At 35.2% G+C, this 18,961-nt stretch overlaps 1 protein-coding gene across 1 annotated transcript in view; it reads right to left on the bottom strand.

The window, feature by feature from the left end:
* Window positions 1-18,961, bottom strand: part of TBC1D8B (TBC1 domain family member 8B) — a 76,148-nt gene that overhangs the window by 46,493 nt on the left and 10,694 nt on the right. Inside the window, exons 2-7 of the mRNA XM_040265022.1 lie at window positions 10,488-10,598; window positions 7,082-7,200; window positions 6,367-6,592; window positions 5,421-5,661; window positions 1,742-1,949; window positions 927-1,094 (exon numbers count right to left, since the gene is read on the bottom strand). Of these exons, the coding sequence (XP_040120956.1) occupies window positions 927-1,094; window positions 1,742-1,949; window positions 5,421-5,661; window positions 6,367-6,592; window positions 7,082-7,200; window positions 10,488-10,598 (1,073 nt within the window). The remainder of the gene's footprint in view (window positions 1-926; window positions 1,095-1,741; window positions 1,950-5,420; window positions 5,662-6,366; window positions 6,593-7,081; window positions 7,201-10,487; window positions 10,599-18,961) is intronic.

Genomic DNA, 18,961 nt, shown 5'->3' with positions numbered 1-18,961 from the left:
AGTTGGAGCACAAAAACTCTTAATGGCCAACATGAAGGTTCTGTGTCTGGAACAGTGATTGTTGTTGTTCTGTCGCTAAGTCATGTCCAACTCTTAAACTGAAATATATAAATATTTTTAAATTATATGCTTTCACTGCACTTTTCTCTTATCAAGTAGAGAGTCAGTCTTGTCAATTCTACATTCGAATTGACTTAGCATAATATTTTCAGTCTCTGCTCTAGGCAAAGAAATAAAAGCCTCCATAATCCAATCCAAGTAAAATAATATAGCCAGTGAAGCCAATGTTGATTTTTCTTTGAATTTTTAATTAAAATAAAAGTAGTTGTAATGTAATGTTTTATCAATCTATTAAAACATGAGATTGAAAAAGAAAAATTAATTTGAATTGAAACTACATTTCCATAAAAGACAAACATCAAAATCAGGCTTTTAATTATCTTTTGCCAAGAATATTTGCTTTGTCTAATATTTTACAAGTAAATAGATATGTCACTATTTTGCTTTGGCCCAGATTATATAAATAAGGCTCACCTGCTTGATGTTAAATAAAAAGATTATCAGACCATCTCCCTACAGCAATAAGAGTCCTTTTTTAATGCCTTATTGAATTCTCAGACATAGTTTGAGTTGTTAAAAGCCATGTTATGTGAAAGTACAAGGTATGTATATATGATTAAACAACAAATATAGTCAAGAAAAATAACAAGATAATTTTTTAAAAGTCTGAATTCCTAAAAAATGATAACGTCCCTAATTTTCACTTCTGCTTTATGATGTGACTTAGAGAATACAATTTATTTGGTATTCATCTTATAAAAACTAAACATAAGAATAATAGGAAAGGTACTGTGAGTTCCTTTTAAAGAGGAGACCACACAAACATAAATCTTTTTTTCAAAATGATTTGATTGGTATATAATTACCTCTGTGCTAATATCGTGATATTGAGTTGAAGTTGCCCCACACTTGAGCCTGAGTTTTGCCACCAATTGCTCAAATTCTTTTACTTCACTGAAGCGAAAAGCTGTTTTTCCTTTGACGCTAATGATGACAGATTTGCTGGAATCATTTGTCTTATCTATAGCTAAGACCTGGGGGATGAAAACATAAGTGAATCACTTTTTTTCTCATTTTTGACAAGGTCAGGCAAAATGGCTTAGCTTATTATTATTTGTTTTTTGTGGCAACAAGTTTTGGTCTGTGGTAGGACTTAGTAAGGAACAGACTGGGTACTAGCAGTATCACTGATACAAGAAATCTCAGCGCAAGTTATTTCACTTCTTTAGGAAAAGGTTAACAAGTAACCTTTAAAAATGACAAGTGTAAAAATTCAACGCCGCAATACTGACAACTGATTTTTGACTTATAGAAAAACTATCAATCCTATTCTTTCTGATCATGTATATATATCAAATGTGATAGTGTAAGTTTTGGTATTCATGTCATAAATGTCTAACTGATTATACTCCATGTTGCATCACCCCAAACCCTTACGTTGTACATAAACTTTTAGTTGTTTTCATTTTCAATAAGAGCTATAAGGTTCTTATCCTAGTACTCTTATCCTTAGGAATGGTACTCTTATCCTGGAGAATATTATGGAACTTAAAAGAGATTATTTAAACATTACTAAAAAGATGTTGCACATTGTTTTTAATAATCTACAAAATTAAAGGGTATTTTACTCTGTGAATGATAACATTTTTGAACTAAAAACTGATATGCAACTAAACTTTACCTCTCGTAATGGAATGATTACACTACACAGATTGCCATCCTGGCTAGAAAAGCAGATATAGTTTTCCGAGATGCACATTTTTCCATGAGTGTTGAAATGGCTGAATGGTACCCATAAGAAACATTCATGTACTTCTTTCAAAGTCTCTTCTTTGGGCAGCCTAAAAAAAGCATTAAATTGCTCACTGTGGGCTCGGTTTTCCAGACCTCTATAGGAAAGAAAAAAAGAAGGGGCTCAAATGATGCCTTCTAAAGTGTACACATGTCTATACTGATTAAGTGCACTGTAAAACAGAACGATTAAACACTACATGTTATGCTCTTCAACAAATTATGGAATGGAAGAAACACATTGATTCCTAACCAATTTGTTTCTTCTCTTTTCCAGTTTTGTATTATTAGTAGATTCCAATGCACAACGGTTAGAGATGATGTAGGTCTTCAAACCATCTGTTAAAGGGTGATTTGCTAGGAGACTATTCTATTATTATATTCATATGTGAATATGGCTAAAACCAATCTTGGAAGACAATAATTTTTACACTTGGTTTTCAGGAAAATCAAGAGAGTTACCCAGTTCAAACAAAATGATGAAAGTTTACGGCATCAAAATTTATATAGGAAGACTAGTACATAAAAATAACATTGAAATCAAATGAAGCAAAAATCTAAATGAATGTTTAAAAAATTCAAAGTAGAGACACAATAAAACAACAGTGCTTGCACAGTTTTGGGCACAGGATGGGTGTCAATAAATACAGATGACTTGTTAACTGACACATAAATATATAAATAAAAAACAATTGCTTAAAATAGCACAATTTTTCTAGAGGCATTAAACACTTGTGCTAAGCAACAAAGCCATCTGGGGTAGTGAGTAAATTATGCAAGTTCTAATTCTAAGCCAAAAAAGTTAAAACTAAATTTATCCTTCCAGCATATACTGTTTGAATATGTGGCAGTTCACCATGTCTTTTAAAAATAATTCTGATAAATATGAACAGAGACTCACAATTTTTACCTCACTTAAATTGCAATTTGGTGGGGTTTTCCACTATTATTGAAAAACATAAGATCTTTTCTGTCTGTGATATATTATTTTAAGAGGAGAAGTAGACTGTAGCATAATATGTGATGTTTAATCCCATTCATGCTTTTGGCAAATATTTTTTAATTCATGCATTAAAAGGTCTGGAAGGATATACACTGAATTTAGCTACTATAATACATATTTGTAAAAACAATAAACCAAAGCAATAGATATTCCATTTTTATTTTATTTATTTTTTTTTTAGATATTCCATTTTTAAAATGTCATTTGGAGACGAAGTCTAAATAATCTATTTTTTTAATGTACTAGGGAAAAGGATTTAGATATATATGATTTTCAATGCATGTGCTCAGTCACTTCAGTCATGTCCGATTCTTTGTCACACGATGGACTACCAGCCCACCATGCTCCTCTGTCCATGGGATTTTCCCAGCAAGAATACTGCAGTGGGTTGCTATTTCCTCCTCCAGGGGATCTTCCAGACCCAGGGATCAAACCCACATGTCTCCTGCATTGAAGGTAGATTCTTTACTGCTGAGTTGCAGGGGAAGCCCTAATTTTCAATAGGTTCTTTTAAAAATGCACATAGACAAAAATGAATCTACTATACCTCATTTAAATACAGACTTGGTAATGAATAACTCATTGACAAGTGGCCTTTTAGGATATTTTAAGGGAAATAAAATAGCTAAAATGTTTATGCTTAGGGTGGCCAATCAAAACAACCTATATAAACAAATGCTTCACTATAACATAAATTATATTCTTAATCCTTATGGAGTTCTAATGATAAATCATGCACACTGGGACCTAATTTTGATAGTAAGGTGTAAAACAAATTCACCTTGCCGATCTATTTCCAGAAAAGTAAGAAGGCTCACAAAGGGAACCCTTATGTATATAGATTTTAGGAATGGTTTAAGAATAGTAAGAGGAACAACTGTACCCAGGTTAGGGCTATGTAACAATCACACAGCATCCAGGTTACTAGTTCTGGTCTATCCACAGGACTGTAGCTTAGCTTTCTCTTATTTACACTTTCCCATACAGTCTATACCCTCATCCTTCTTGCCAGAAGCGGTTCTCACTAGCTATTTCTGGATTCTCTCCCCTTTGGCACACTCATTTCAGTCAACTGTTCTGAGTGTTGAGCAGGATGAAAGGGCTCTGGTCGGTTTCAGCAAACCAAATATAGTGGCAAACAGCTATAAGACAGATACTTCTGATGCAGGCACTAATAATGGTAACTATTTATCTAGTGCTTTATATTTTACAAAGTGCTTTCACAAGTTATATTGCTCATTCCTCACAAGTGCTCTCTGAGGTACAAACAACAGATGAGAAAACTGAGGTCCTGAGAGGTTACAACTTTTCCCAGGGTTGCTCTAATCTTATTCTAAAGCTCATGTTCCATTGATTCTACTAACTTATCCTATACTAAAATGTGAAACTCTCAGGGGGAGAGGGTTGGGAGAGGGAAAAATTGGGAGTTTGGGATTAGTAGATGCAAGCTATTACATATAGGATGGATAAACAAGATCATACTGTATAGCACAGGGAACTATATTCAATATCCTCTGATAAACCATAAAGGAAAAGAATATGAAAAAGAATATATGTATAGCCAACTGAGTCATTTTGCTATATAGCAGAAATTAACACAACATTGTAAATCAACTATATGTCAATAAAATTTTGTAAACAAAGAAAAAATGAAACTACCTATAAAATGTGTTTAAAAATAAACAATACATTTAACAATTTCAGCCTTAAATCTATCTAGGCTACTCCTCAGGCTAACCATGCACACAAAAACTTCTGTGTTTCTAAAAACACTCCAGAGCAAATCCTACTGAGATCTTAAGAAATAATTTTCAAATCTAACTTCTATTACTTCTTAACATTAAATTTCTCAGAGACGATACTATTTGTGAAATGCAAATGAATAAACTTTAAAAACTCACACATCAATGATTACTCCAAAGAAAAACTATCATATAACATAGAACAGTTAACTTTTTAAAAATTAATTTATTTAATTGGAGGCTAATTACTTTACAATATTGTGGTGGCTTTTGCCATACATTGACAGGACTCAGCCACGGGGGTACATGCGTCCCCCATCCCAAACCCCCCCTCCCACCTCCCTCCCCATCCCATCCCTCTGGGTTGTCCCAGTGTACCGGCTCTGAGTGCCCTGTTTCATGCATCAAACTTGGACTGGTCATCTATTTCACATATGGCAATATACATGTTTCAATGCTATTCTCTCAAATCATCCCATCCTCACCTTTTCCCACAAAGTCCAAAAGTCTGTTTATATCTGTATCTCTTTTTCTGTCTCATGTATATGGTCGTTGTTACCATCTTTCTAAATTCCATATATATGCATTAATATACCGCATTGGTGTTTTTGTTTCTGACTTACTTCACTCTGTATAATAGGCTCCAGTTTCATCCACCTCATTAGAACTGACTCAAATGTGTTCTTTTTAATAGCTGAGTAATATTCCATTGTGTACATGTATCAGAACTTTTTTATCCATTCGTCTTTTAATGTTATTCAATGCCACCATTCTTTGGTCAAACGATACTTTAAAAAATAAAATATTAATTAAGCTTTGAATACCTTTTAGTGATTTGTAGAGGATCATCAAGGACTGGGTCATTATCAAATGTTTCTTTATCAAAAATTCTTTTTATAGCATAGTTTGCCAGTTGTTCCATAAGAAGGTATGTTTGGTTAATATGCAAAAACATCGAAAAGTAGTGATTCTCCCCTTGGGAACACACATGAATACTCTCTGTCAGTATGACATTTGAAGTCTTTTCAAGTTTTGAGACTGCATCCCAGGAGATAATGAGTTTTACTGCAAATTAGAGTTGTAAGTAGATATGATTAAGTTTCTCAATGTTGATTAATGTTTATCAATCAGGTCTTTCAAAACAAACAACAGTCACTTAAAAATGCTATGAACAATTAAGAGTTCAAGATTAGTTTAAATTTTGAAGCATAACAATGAACGTACAACAACTGATTTTAGAACAGATATAATTCACCAGGGAAGTCCCTAATTTTAAATAATTTCTAATCCTTTTTTCTGATTTGATATTAAATTTGGTATTTCAATTTATACAATTATATAACTATTGGTGTAAAAGCTATACATGTGCTATGAACAGTACTGCTTGATTCTTCTTTGTAGCTATAGGACATTAGGTACTATGATTACTACACATATGTGTACTGTATGTTTAAAACAATTATTTAAATATAGATTGAAGAAAGTGCATAGTTTAGAACAGGGAAAAAAAGGATATGTCAGATCACCATCACTGTTTAATATTCATTTGCTTCCCACAACAGGCAAGGCAGCTATATACAATTCAAATGGTTTTTATGTTAAGCAAACAGTCTTAAAAGTATTCTTCCCCAGATGAAGTGAACTTTTAAATGTATAGTTTAATTACCTTTAATATCTATTCTATTACTTTACATGCAACCTAATACCATCACAAAGTTGATAGGCAAGTTTGTAAATTCAAAGTCATAGTAAACAACAGAAACCACTTACTTTCTGATCCTAACAAAAAAGAATAGAAGCTCAGAAAATTGGTGCTAAGATATAGCCAACCTTGACAAGGAACTCGTCCTTTCCAATAACTGCATGAGTAATAGGTAACTAACTTTTCCTGCTCTGGCAAACCAAAACATTTTTCAAATTTCAAAAGGGCTTCTCGAAATTTTTCAGGATCATCTTCTTTTGCAAAAGAATGTTTTCCCTCTTCAGCAATTAATCCCTAAAGGAGACAAAATAATTTCTGAAAATTAATAATTACCCATCCACAAAAATATACCTCACGTTTAAACAGTTCATTGAATAAAACTGTGTATACACATACACACATACCTACATCTCTTACGACAGAAGTGAGCAGATCTTTAATTTTGTAATTCAATTTCTTTAAATTTGCAATTTTATAATTTAATCTTTTCCTAATGCCTCAAAAGAACCTACCAAAAATACAGGTGCTAAATATTATTTTGATTGAGTGAAGGGTTCTTTCAAAGAGATTCTGAAATGAAAATATCCCTAACTGCACTCACAAGGGCACCAAATAACCACTAAGTTTACAACTCTCTTTAGTTCTGATTCTGATATTTATATGTGCTTCTGCCAGTCCTGAAAGGTGCCAGTAAAACAATGAGCTTCCATGCAACTTTCATCCTCAAATAAATTGGTCGAAGAGTTTAGTATTCCATCTACAAACTATATCCATGCCACTTACTCTTATCTTTCCTTGTACAAAATTAGTAATATCTTCATTTGAATCGAACACAGATAAGGTCTTCATGATATTTTCTTCTAACCACTCCCAATGTTTGGTTATTTCTTCTCTGTCAGCTCCTGATTAATAATATAAGAGAAAGAGAGACTCAAAGGAAACTTTACACACAAAAAACCCCTGCTCTTGATATTTATAAGCTTAGTTTAAACAGCTATAAAATAATATTTGTTCTTTTAAAAAATGATCATCATAAATGAACAGGATACAATGTTTATTCTCCAAGTCATCCTTAAATGTGAGTATGAACACTAGTTTTCATTATAAACAGAAAGAATAAAAATTTAATGAAAGTGGAGAAAAGTAAATACAACTCATGAGAAAAGATATAAAATTTTGGAAACAAGGTGCCAGTAACTGTGACCTATAGTAACCAGTTCTTTTAAGAGAATATATCAAGTGTGTGCTCAGTTGCTCAGGCATATCTGACTCTGTAACCCCACGGACTGTAGCCTGTAGGCTCCTTTGTTCATGGGATTTTCCAGGCAAGAATACTGGAGTGGACTGCCATGCCCTCCTCCAGGGGATCTTCCCAACTCAGGGATCGAACCTGCATCTCCTGCAGCTCCTGCGCTGCAGGCCGATTCTTAACTGCTGAGCCACCAGGGAAGCCATGATATATAGAGTATGTGTGTATTTGTTAGTCGCTCAGTCATGTCTGACTCTGCGACCCCGTGGACTGTAGCCTGCCAGGCTCCTCTGTCCATGGGATTCTCTAGGCAGGAGTACTGGAGTGGGTTGTCATTCCCTTCTCCAGGGCATCTTCCCAATCAAGGGATTGAACCTGGGTTCCCCACATGGCAGGCGGATTCTTTACCATCTGTGCCACCAGGGAAGCCCAAATATATAGGGTATTAGAATATAAATATACATAATTTAATCTTTGGTCTTCAAATAATACAGTCTTCTAATAATACTGTGTGACTGAAAACAGCATGCATATGGCAATCCTATGCACAGTGCATAAACATGGATCTCAACTGTGGCAACCCTCAGGAGTATGAAGCTTTTTCTCAGTCAACTCTTTCATTAAAAAGCCTAGTCACCTTACAGAAATTTTATGAAAGAGATTAGAAATCCTATAGCAAGGTTGTGATCTGCTGAATCAAGGTTAGGTGGTTTACTGAGGGTCAGAGTACTTGCATTGACAGTCAGTATTATGCTTAACTCTGGGTTGCTTTGGTTTGAAGAACATTTTAATATCTATCAATTTTCCCCTATAACCAACATACATTTAAGATCTCCCCAGCACTGTAGATTATACAAATCTCACTCAACAGAAATATCCTGACTTCTAAGTATGTTTTATGACATATGGAGAGTGATACACTAAAAAATGTATTGATGGGCTTCCCTGATGGTCTAGTGGTTAAGAATTCATCCACCTGCCAATTCAGGGAACATGGGTTCTATCATTGGTCCGGGAAGATACCACATACGGTGGAGCAAGTAACCCCATACCCTACAATTACTGAGCACACGCACTGCAACTCTGAGACTGCGCACCTAGAGCCTGTGCTCCACAACAACAGAAGTCACCACCACGAAAAGTCTGCACTGCAATGAAGAGTAGCCCCTGCTCACTGCAACTAGAGAAAGCCCATACGTAGCAACGAAGACCCAGTAGCAGCCAAAAATAAATAATTTTTTTAAAAAGTGTTGACACTTCAAAACTGCCTATTTTCTACAGATCAGTTAGAACTATATTTATGTTACTCAAGTCATCACACCATGTGTAATAACTTTCTTTAATGAACCACAAATAAAAGCCATGGGGAAATTTTAAGGCCTTTATTGTGGCCCTTTAGGTATAAAGAAGCTTCACTAATAGGTAAGTACCATATTTCTGTGCATTTCCCAGGAGGCTCAGAGGTAAAGAATCTGCCTGCTGATGCAGGAGATGCAGGTTCAACCCCTGGTCGGGAAGCTGTCCTGGAGGAGGGAATGGCGACCCACTCCCATATTCTTGCCTGGAGAATCCCATGGACAGAGGAGCCTGGCAGGCCACAGTCCACAGGGTCACAGAGAGTCAGACGTGACTGAGCAACTGAACACGCATGCACTGTTTCTGCAACAAGTTGATTTGGAAAGTAAGTTGTATGATCATCCTTTTTTTTTTAAGAAATGAGGATATAATTTCTACCAACTCAACTTAGAGTTGAGGTTATAGACACCTCATGATATCAGCAAGTATAATATCTTCCATATTTAGTTTAAATGGTATTCAATTTGAAAGAGTCAAGAGAAAACACTCATCAGAAACACTAAAGGAAATTGAGAGGGAGATGCAAAAAACAAGCCACACAGTTTTAAAAATTAATTGTATGCTATATGTTCACACACATGAACTGCCCAGAAGTTCACATGCTTTTGTATTTTTTAAGTATATCTACTTAAAAAAGAGAGGGGTAGAAAAGAGAAAGAATCAGAAAAAGGCAAACTTTCAACATTAAAAAAAAAAACATAAATCTCAGATTCTAATTTAGACCAACATTGTAATGGCATCATTAAAGAAGTAACAACTATCACTGTATTTTTTCTTAATTTTGAGTTGCTATGTTAAGAATCATCCTAATTCCTTTTCTACCAAAATAGATACATGTGGAAGAATCTGAACCCCCTGAAGGATGCATTTGAACATATTCATGGATGAATATGTTGCACTACGTGTAAATTATCCCTTCATATTTCAAGGATATGATGCTTTGTTCAGGTTTTCAGGCTTATATTTTCTTAGAGATCAGCCTTTAAGTTTTGGGCTTGATTCGCCTCATCTGAATTATTAGAGATGAAACAAAGAACTTCATGGGGGAGGTTCTCATCTTCCTAGCAGTTGGGTTAAGCACGAAAGGTGAGTTGAAGAAAGGAGTCAGATTAGCAGTAGCACTGACCAAAATTTGCTCAGAATCAACACTGCCAGAACACATGCTTCAGGTCTCACATATTAATGGATTTTTAAAAAGTCTGTAATCCTTCTTAAATAGATATTTTTCTAGTCTCTCAAAGTAGAGCTGCACATTTACCTGAATTCTAAATCAAAACAACTGGGGAGATTCTATTCCCATATAGGTCATTACAAAGTATTGAGTAGAGTTCCCTGTGCTATACAGTAGGTTCTCATTAGCTATCTATTTTACAGTAGTGTATAGATGTCAATCCCAATCTCCTAATTTATCCTTCACCCTCCCATGTACCTTATTTTTTTCCTATATCTGTGACTCTATTTGTAAATCAACTATACTCCAATAAAAATTAATTTTAAAACACTGGGGAGTATAAATAAATTTAAATATTCAGTTTCTTAAGATCCTTATTTGTTTGAATTCTATGTTTTAAAAATCATACTTACCACATGCAATTGACAGGTAAACTTGAGAATCTGGTGTCTGATGTAGGATGCGAAATGGAGCTACTTTTGCAGTAGAGTCTAAGACTGAATCAAGAGTCCCAACCAAAAGTCCTGTTGTAATAAAGAGACTATTGAAACAAGGATCTTACAAGAGATAAAATCAATATTGCTTCACATGACTAACAACCAATGGATTTTTTTTTTTTAATTTCTAACTCAAAGCTTCCTTACAGAGATTTTTCTTAAAGAAAAAAATACAATCGGGATGAAGAGATTACAGTGTTCCAATGTCAGTAGTGCTTTAAAAAATTATCTTTCAATAAAATAAGTCAGATTCATTTGTCTAAACCTCATGATATATTTGCAGCACTTATTTACCTCCTTTACAAGGTTATGTATAGAGCAGATAAGAATGTAGATTCTAGTAACAGAGATTTCCTAGGTTTGAATCCTAGTACTAACTTGTGTCAGCTTGACCCAGTTGTACTTACCTTTTCTTCATCCTCATTTGTAAAATAAGGGGGGTAAAACTGGAGCCTACCACAAAAGGTTGTTGGAAAGATAAAATGAGTTATTTATTACACATAAAACACTTAGCACAATGCCTAGCACACAGTAAAAGACTCAGTGTTAGCTAATACTATAAGAAAAGCAATGGATTTGTACAAGATAAAAATCTTGATTAGTTAAAATGCTTAAAGGGGATTTTTTTCTTTTTAACATTTAATTCCTCAATTTCAAATTCAAGGTTTTGATTATTTAGCTTCAATTTAATTATTTGATATTTCCTACTCCTCCTAGAATAAGTTTCCTGTTTTATTAATTTCTCCCATAAAGTCTTTGTATAGCAAGTCTGGGCTTCCCTGGTGGCTCAGTGGTAAAAAATCCACCTGCCAATGCAGGAGACCCCAGTTTTATCCCTGGTCCTGGAAGATTCCACGTGCCATAGAGCGTCTAAGCTCGTGAGACAACAATTAAGCCAGTGCTCTAGAGCCAGAGAGCCGCAACTATTGAGCCCATGTGCCCTAGAGTCCGTGCTCAGCAACAAAATAAGCCTGGGCACTGCAAATAGAAAGTGGCCTGGGCTCTCTGCAACTAGAGAAAAGGCCCACACAAAGCAACAAAGATCCAATACAGCCAAAAATAAATAAATCAATAAAAACTTAAAAAGTCTCTGCTAAGCAAGTCTTTTTTACCTAGAAATGTTAATGGAAGTCTTGTAGCCCAGTGTGGCTAATCCAAATTCTATGTTTTCTTCAAGACCCAATTCCCCTATGAAATCTTCATTGGCAACCCCAAGCAATTATGCCTTCCCTTGTCTCTGATTATACACAGCACTTAAAGTCTGTATGATACAACCCAGCATTCTGATTATTAGGTTAGTTATTACAACTACTTTCTAAGTACTTCATGTATATTAATTTTGCCTCCTTACCTAGATTATTAGTTCTCTGAGGACAATAACCATGTCTTCTACCTCTAGGTTTCTATCCCTAACTTTCAGAAGCTAAATTTGTTAACTGTATCAGTGAGATGGCTGAGAAACATAAATCAATCTTTCTTTTCTGGAAGCTTTAACTGGTTGAGTGTTGGTTTTACTTTATGAAGCATTCCTCTTTGATTTAGCATACAGACTTGAGAAAAAAATAACTCAACTATAAAACAGGCCTTTGGCTATTTTCCTATCTTTACCCACTTAAAAGGAGTTAAGATTTCAAGCAACATTTGTATGAGAATATAGGTACATTGGCAGATGTGAGGTAGGGAGTTATTATAAGCATAGAGGGAAGTAAATTAGAAGAGTAGAAGATAAAACAAAGAAATAAAGAGAAACTTGGTTCAGGTGAAAGGAAAAGGTGGGAGAGAGATGTAGGAATTGGTAAAAAGTAAAAACAGGGGTCACAAATGCAGCATATTAATTAGCAGTCTTAGAGGGCAGTCTTAGAAGACTTTGGCAATCATAACATGTGCAGATTATAGAAAAAAGCAATTATCTGATATGAAAAAGTTATAATATGAATTAAAGACTAAGAAAAAGAAATATGAACACTCAGACAAATATTATGAAAGAGACGGTATGAGGGAAGAGAGAATGGGAATGAAGATGCGAGATATAGGAAGTGATTCTATGTCAACTAATGAGGGAATTACTGAAGGGTTGGAGATAAAAGGAAAAATAAGTCTATCACTCTCAGTATGAAAAAGTGACTGTGAGAAATTGGAGATCTGGCTAAGAGATTAGGATAAAGTAAGAAAAGTGGGAGCTGGTGAGAAAGAAAAGTGGGAGTTAAACATATGCAGATAGCCTCTTCAGAGCAACGTAACTGAAATTATTCAGGAAATAGAAAAAAAGGAGGATGTTTTCATTTTGAAGATGGGAAAGTAAAAATACTAAAAAGAGGCAGTGAAAGAAAACCAAAAGAGGGAACTATCTTCAGGTTGAAAAAGTGGAATCAAGTATATGAATGCCTGTTTATATAAATAAACATGCAATGACTTAACAAAACTGTCAAAACAAGGAGTTCAAATAAAAGCATTCATTAAAAACAGCTCTATTTAAGCTTCTGGATTTGGCTCCCATGAATTTAATTTCTAAAACAGCTTTCAAAAAAGTTTTTGCAAATTTGCAAGGAAAATTATTTATTGCACATTTTGCCACATTTCAAAGAAAAGGAGCTCAAAGTCTATTTCCTTCATATATACTAGAAAAAGCAGTATTAGAAGAATGGGAAAAAGAACAAAGAGGTAAAGAAAAGTTTGGCTCAGCTGAAAGTTAACATGGGAGTGTGGATGTATGAGGAGGCAGAAAGGAAAGGAGAGACTACAGATCATTATTTCTGAGTAACATAAGAAAAATTAGTTCTTCAATAGAAAGTTTGAGACTGGGAACAAAGTAGTCAAAATCACTGGCGTGAAAGGTCACTGTTTTTGCAACAGAAATGTTTGCAAGATTATAAGTGCTTTACACTATGCAGAAAGGAAACTGGTCAGTTTTGGTAAGTGCTTTAAATCTGGCAGCTAGTGCAAAACCATGCAACAAATAATTTGGAAGCTAGTGCAATAAATTTCAAGTCACTTGGGGATGTCTTCCAGCTTATTAAGCTATAATCATCATCAAGTCCCTGCAAGTCATTTAGGAATTAATATGTACCAATGTCTGGGTTCTAGAAGTACAAGAAAATAGCAGAGAATTTTGGGTTGCTTTTCCATATAAACAGAGGTTTATCATCTGACAGCCTGAACATCCAAGGTCATGAATCAGCCTACATATGGGAAGATCTATAGCAATAGAAACAGGCTTCCTTGATGGCTCGGAGGTAGAGAAATCTGCCTGCAACACAGGAGCCTCAGGAGACATGGGTTCAATTCCTGGGTGGGAAGATCCCCTGGAGGAGGGCATGGCAACCTACTCCAGTCTTCTTGCCTGGAGGATCCTATGGACAGAGGAGCCTAGTGAGCTACAGTCCATAGGGTCACAGACAGCTGGACATGACTGAAGTGACTTAGCACACATGCATAGCAATAGTAAATTGGGAAAAGAATACTGCAGCTGCAGGACAGAACAAGAGAGTTAAAAATATCAAGAAACTCAAATCATTTTTTGAATGTCTATAGCTGAGTAAGGTAATGTTCTACACCCTGTTAAAGTTCTGTGCAGTTTATAGCACTCTGCCAGATAAGTAGCAACAAACTTCTGAAAGAAACCATCACCATAGTTGATATGAAATATTTTTTATTAAATGATACAGCAAGATAACAAAAAGCAAAGTTCTATGATTTTAAAAAACAGACAACTTGCGGGTAATGAACTGTTCATGAACCAATTATTTTTGGATGGATAGAGATAGAGCATCATTGATGTCAGAGATGAAAAAATATCCTAGCATGTCATACATACAGTCAAACCACCGACACATTCATCTATTCTATAGTATCCCTGATTGGAAGCTTATCTTTTCCCTTTTTAACTCCAGAGTTATCCCAAGGCAGCCTATTGCATTGGTGGGAATTTCTACTAATTAGAAACTTATTTCTAAAATATTTTTACAATTGACCCATGAACAATGCAGGGGTTAGAGGTATCGACCCCCACGCAAGTCAAAACTGCATATAACTTCATAGTCAGCCCTCCATGTCTGCAGCTCCAGTCTGCAGATTCAACAAACTGAAGACTGTATAATACTGTTAAAAGTCACATACAGTGGACTCATTCAGTTCAAACTCCATGTTGTTCAAGGGTGAACTGTAAATTTCTAGATGTTATATAATTAAAGCTGGCTTCATGAGCTTATGACCTGTCCATAGGGCCTCATGCCAGAAGGGCCCCATGCTTGCTTTAATACTCTGCTGTTACATGTTTAAATTCTTAATTTTTTAACATAGAGCCCTGTACATTTTCTTTCTTCTTCCCCCTGCATTATCATTTTGCACTGAGCCCAGAGTGGTTATCTCTGGGCAGCAGGATGATAGGTGGTCATTATTTTCTTTTTCACACCTATACATATTTTCTGAAATGAACATTTTTTTAACCTTTAAGATAGAAAAATGAAAGTATTTCTTACACACTTAAAAAAAAATAGAAAATGATGGTCTTCCTTAGGATAAATACTACTTTTGCAACTTTGGGGCCATACAAAATATATGCTCTATTCAATATGGTAGGCCTTCAAATATTATTAATATGATTATAGTTCTGTTGTCTCCCTGTGCTTATTCTTCTCATCTCCTGGCTTAAAATATACCTAGTTCTTTCATCTGTTTGTTGTAAGAGACTGTCTGAGTCTCTTATTATTTCTCTTTACATACCTATTTGTCAAAGTCTCATAAAATGTGTCTTTCAAACCTGAATATGAGATACGATCTGAACAAATGGAGGTTTTTTTATACTGTAGGCTACATGGTTCTATTAATGCTGTCAAAGATCATACTAGCTTTCTAGTCATGATGTCATATTATCATCATACTAACCTTGTGATAAATTAACCTACTTTGACCTTTTTCACAAACACAAGCATCAACCTAGGTATTCTCTGTCCTGTACAGTTGATTAAAAAAAAAACCCATAAATACAGTTTACATTTACCTATGTTAAATTTCATCTCATTGATTTCAACTGAGCTTTTAACTTGTCCAGATCTATCTGAATCTTGACTTTATTTTCCATGATAGTGATTCTCAACTGTAACTGCAAATTTGAAGCATTTGGGGGAGGGTTTTTTTTTAAGATTTATTTATTTTAATTTATTTTATTTTTGGCTGTGCTGGGTCTTCATCACTGCACAGGCTTTTCTCTAGTGGCGGCAAGTGGGGGCTACTCTCTAGTCATGGTTTGAGGGTTTCTCATTATGGTGGCTTCTCTTGTTGTGGAGCATAAGCTCTAGTGTGCGTGGGCTCAGTAGTTGCAGCTCCCTAGCTCGAACAGTTGGACACGACTGAGTGGCTTCACTTTCACCTTTCACTTTCATGCACTGGAGGAGGAAATGGCAACCCACTCCAATGTTCTTGCCTGGAGAATCCCAGCGACGGGGGAGCCTGGTGGGCTGCCGTCTATGGGGTCGCACAGAGTCGGACACGACTGAAGGACTTAGCAGCAGCAGTAGCTCTAGAGCACAGGCTTAATAGTTGTGGCACAAGGGCTTAGTTGCTCTGGGGCATGTGAGATCTTCCCCGATCAGGGATTGAACCCATGTCTCCTGCATTGACAGGCAGATTCTTTATCACTGAGGCACGAGGTAAGCCCTGGAGGAGTTTTACAAACTACTCAAGCTCAACTTTTAAAACCACTAAAGCCTGAAGATTCTAATTTAATTCATCTGGGGTAGGGCCCAGGTATTCTATTTTTCCTTAACTGTGTTTTATAAAAACTTTCAAAAAGAGAATAATAAACTAAAACTTCTAGGTGCCCATGACATAACTTCAATAATTACCAACAGTTTGCCAATCTTCTATCATTATTCCCTCCTAGAGTATTTTAAAATAAATCCCAAATATCATATCATTTTACCCATAAATACTCCAGCGTCATTTAGTTTGTTTAAAAATGTTCTCAGTTGAATCTAACATGCAGTCAGTACTGAGAAAACTGATCTATGGTATTAACTGTCACTTTCAATTTTCAGACACCTCCAAATTTGGTAAACATTTTTTTCTTATATTAGGTTAATAATAATATGAACAAGTAGGCTGAGTGTTGGAGGAAGGGACGCTATAAAATAGCCAAAGCTTGGTACTCATTATCAATGAGCTAGTTTAATACACTTTCATTTGACAAGTGGTTTTTTCTGCCTGTACACTAGATTGAGGACATTGTGTAAGGCAATACTGCTCCAGCTGCAGAAGTTATTAAAATGCACTTCCTAATTCAAAGAACATTTAATTTCCATTCTAAGTAAAACACTCAATTATAAACTTTGGCCATAGAAATGACTGTTGAAACTTTATAATGGATTCTGTATCTTGTCTTCAGTTGCCAGGTTTACAAAGTCAAACAAGTACACCTTTACTGAATTTTTTATAATCTCAGGTTCATTAAATGTTGATGAACAAACTAATTGGTAAACTTAGTAGGAAATACATTCAAATAGGAGAAAGTAATGTTCTCAGTAAAGGGCCATAGGTCTTCCTCTTTCTACTGCTTTTGCTGCCAGTTCTAAGTCCTTAAAACAAGATTGTGAACTCTTCTTTTACAATAATCCAACAGATATAGTTGACATTTTGAAAGCTGCCAACTTTACACTAAAAGCTTTAGAAAACAGTTAATAAAAATAATTATCTTGCCTTATTTTCCCTCTCCTTGCATTTTTTACAGACATTTACTTGAAAACTAGATATACATAAGCACTCATTTCCTTCCCTAACTGAAAATAAAGCTTTGTTTCATTAAAGGATTTAGAATTTTGTAAAGGTAAGTAACTGAGCATAAATGGCAGATTACAATGTCATGGGGAAAAAAAGAATATAAGAACTATCCATCAAATACAGTTATACTTCTAAAGATTAAATCAGACAAATATAAGAATTGTTACCATCTTTATTTACAGCACCTTAATACACTTCAAGACTTATGCATCAAGGCGCAAAAAGAGTAACCCTCAGAAAATTAAAGAAAATAACAACATCTGAATTCCTAGGGGCAAAGCAAAAAGCAAGTGTGGCAGCAAATGGAAACTCATATATAGTACAGTATTTTAAAAACATTGTTTAGAAGCTCTAAAGCTGGCTATGATTTTGGTTAGTTTAAAACAAGAGGGCAACTAATTTAAGGATAAAAATCAACAAATGTGATTACCTCTTGTTTTAAAAGTTCACTTTTTTATACTGGAGTGAAAGAAAAAACAAAACCATCTAGACTGAATTCAAAAGGCAGTGGAGACAAAAAACAACAAAGGTTTCATTTTCAAGTCCTTTTGATTTTCTATCTCCAGTTTTCCAGGTTTTCCTCTTCTATAGATGAAGGCATTGCTCTTCAACAGACCCTTCTGGTTGCTAAGGGCAATATATCTTGAGTTTCCTATTTTCAGCCACAAATAAGTGAATCTGGAGTACTTTCTGTATCCCCAACAACTGCCATCTTTTGCTTCTGCACTGGCATATTATTCCTCTCTACCAAGCAACATCCCAGATCTTGTTAGTGCTGAGAGATGGCTGATTTAATTTAAAAAAGCAATCCAAACTGGCTTTTGACAAGTTGCTCCACAGATGTCATGCTGGAATTCTGCCACCAGAATACCACCTATTGTTATTAATCACTGCTTTTAGGAAATCTTTGTATCATTTAACAGGAAATTAGATAAAGCATACTTTACACCAGATCTGGCCCTGGAAAATTGCTTTGGGAGTTTCAAATACTCCTCATGCATGACTATTCATAAGCCACTCACATCAGGCAGATATTATTACTGACTACCCCAATAATTATGTATTTGCTTGCTTACTTATTATGTGTCTGTCCTACCAGATTATAAAGTCTGTGGGGGTATAAACTATTTTTGTTTTATTGACCACTGTATACCCAACACCCAAACCAGTAGCTGGCTACCACCCATTTCTCTGCTTCTTTTCACAGTGAAATTCCTAGACAGAATTATGTATATTCAGTCTGTTTCAAATTATCTGCTTGGCTCATGTACTCTAGTCCCTCTGGTCTCTACTCATAGGTCACCTTAAGGAAGCATTCCTAAACCACACTTATCTAAACTACCAATCCCCTCTCCTCTCTATTACTATACCTTACTTTATTTTTCTTTATAGCGTTTACTGCTACCAGCCATATATTAATTTGCCTCCCTCAACTAAAATGTTAGCCCCATGAAAACGGGGATTTTGTTTTGTTCACTGCTGTTATCTGTAGCACCTAAAACAGGGCTTGATTTTTAGGAGTCACTTGGTAATTATCTGTTGAGTGAATGCATCTTGTAATATCATATTTAGGATTCATTCTTATCTGCGGTGCTCATATAGCAGCAGCAAAAGAA

The sequence above is a fragment of the Oryx dammah genome, unplaced genomic scaffold (genome assembly GCF_014754425.2).
Source record: "Oryx dammah isolate SB20612 unplaced genomic scaffold, SCBI_Odam_1.1 HiC_scaffold_23, whole genome shotgun sequence".
Classification (NCBI taxonomy): Eukaryota; Metazoa; Chordata; class Mammalia; order Artiodactyla; family Bovidae; genus Oryx; species Oryx dammah.
Note: the sequence above shows the minus strand (reverse complement) of the source record. Positions and strands in the feature narration are given on the sequence as shown.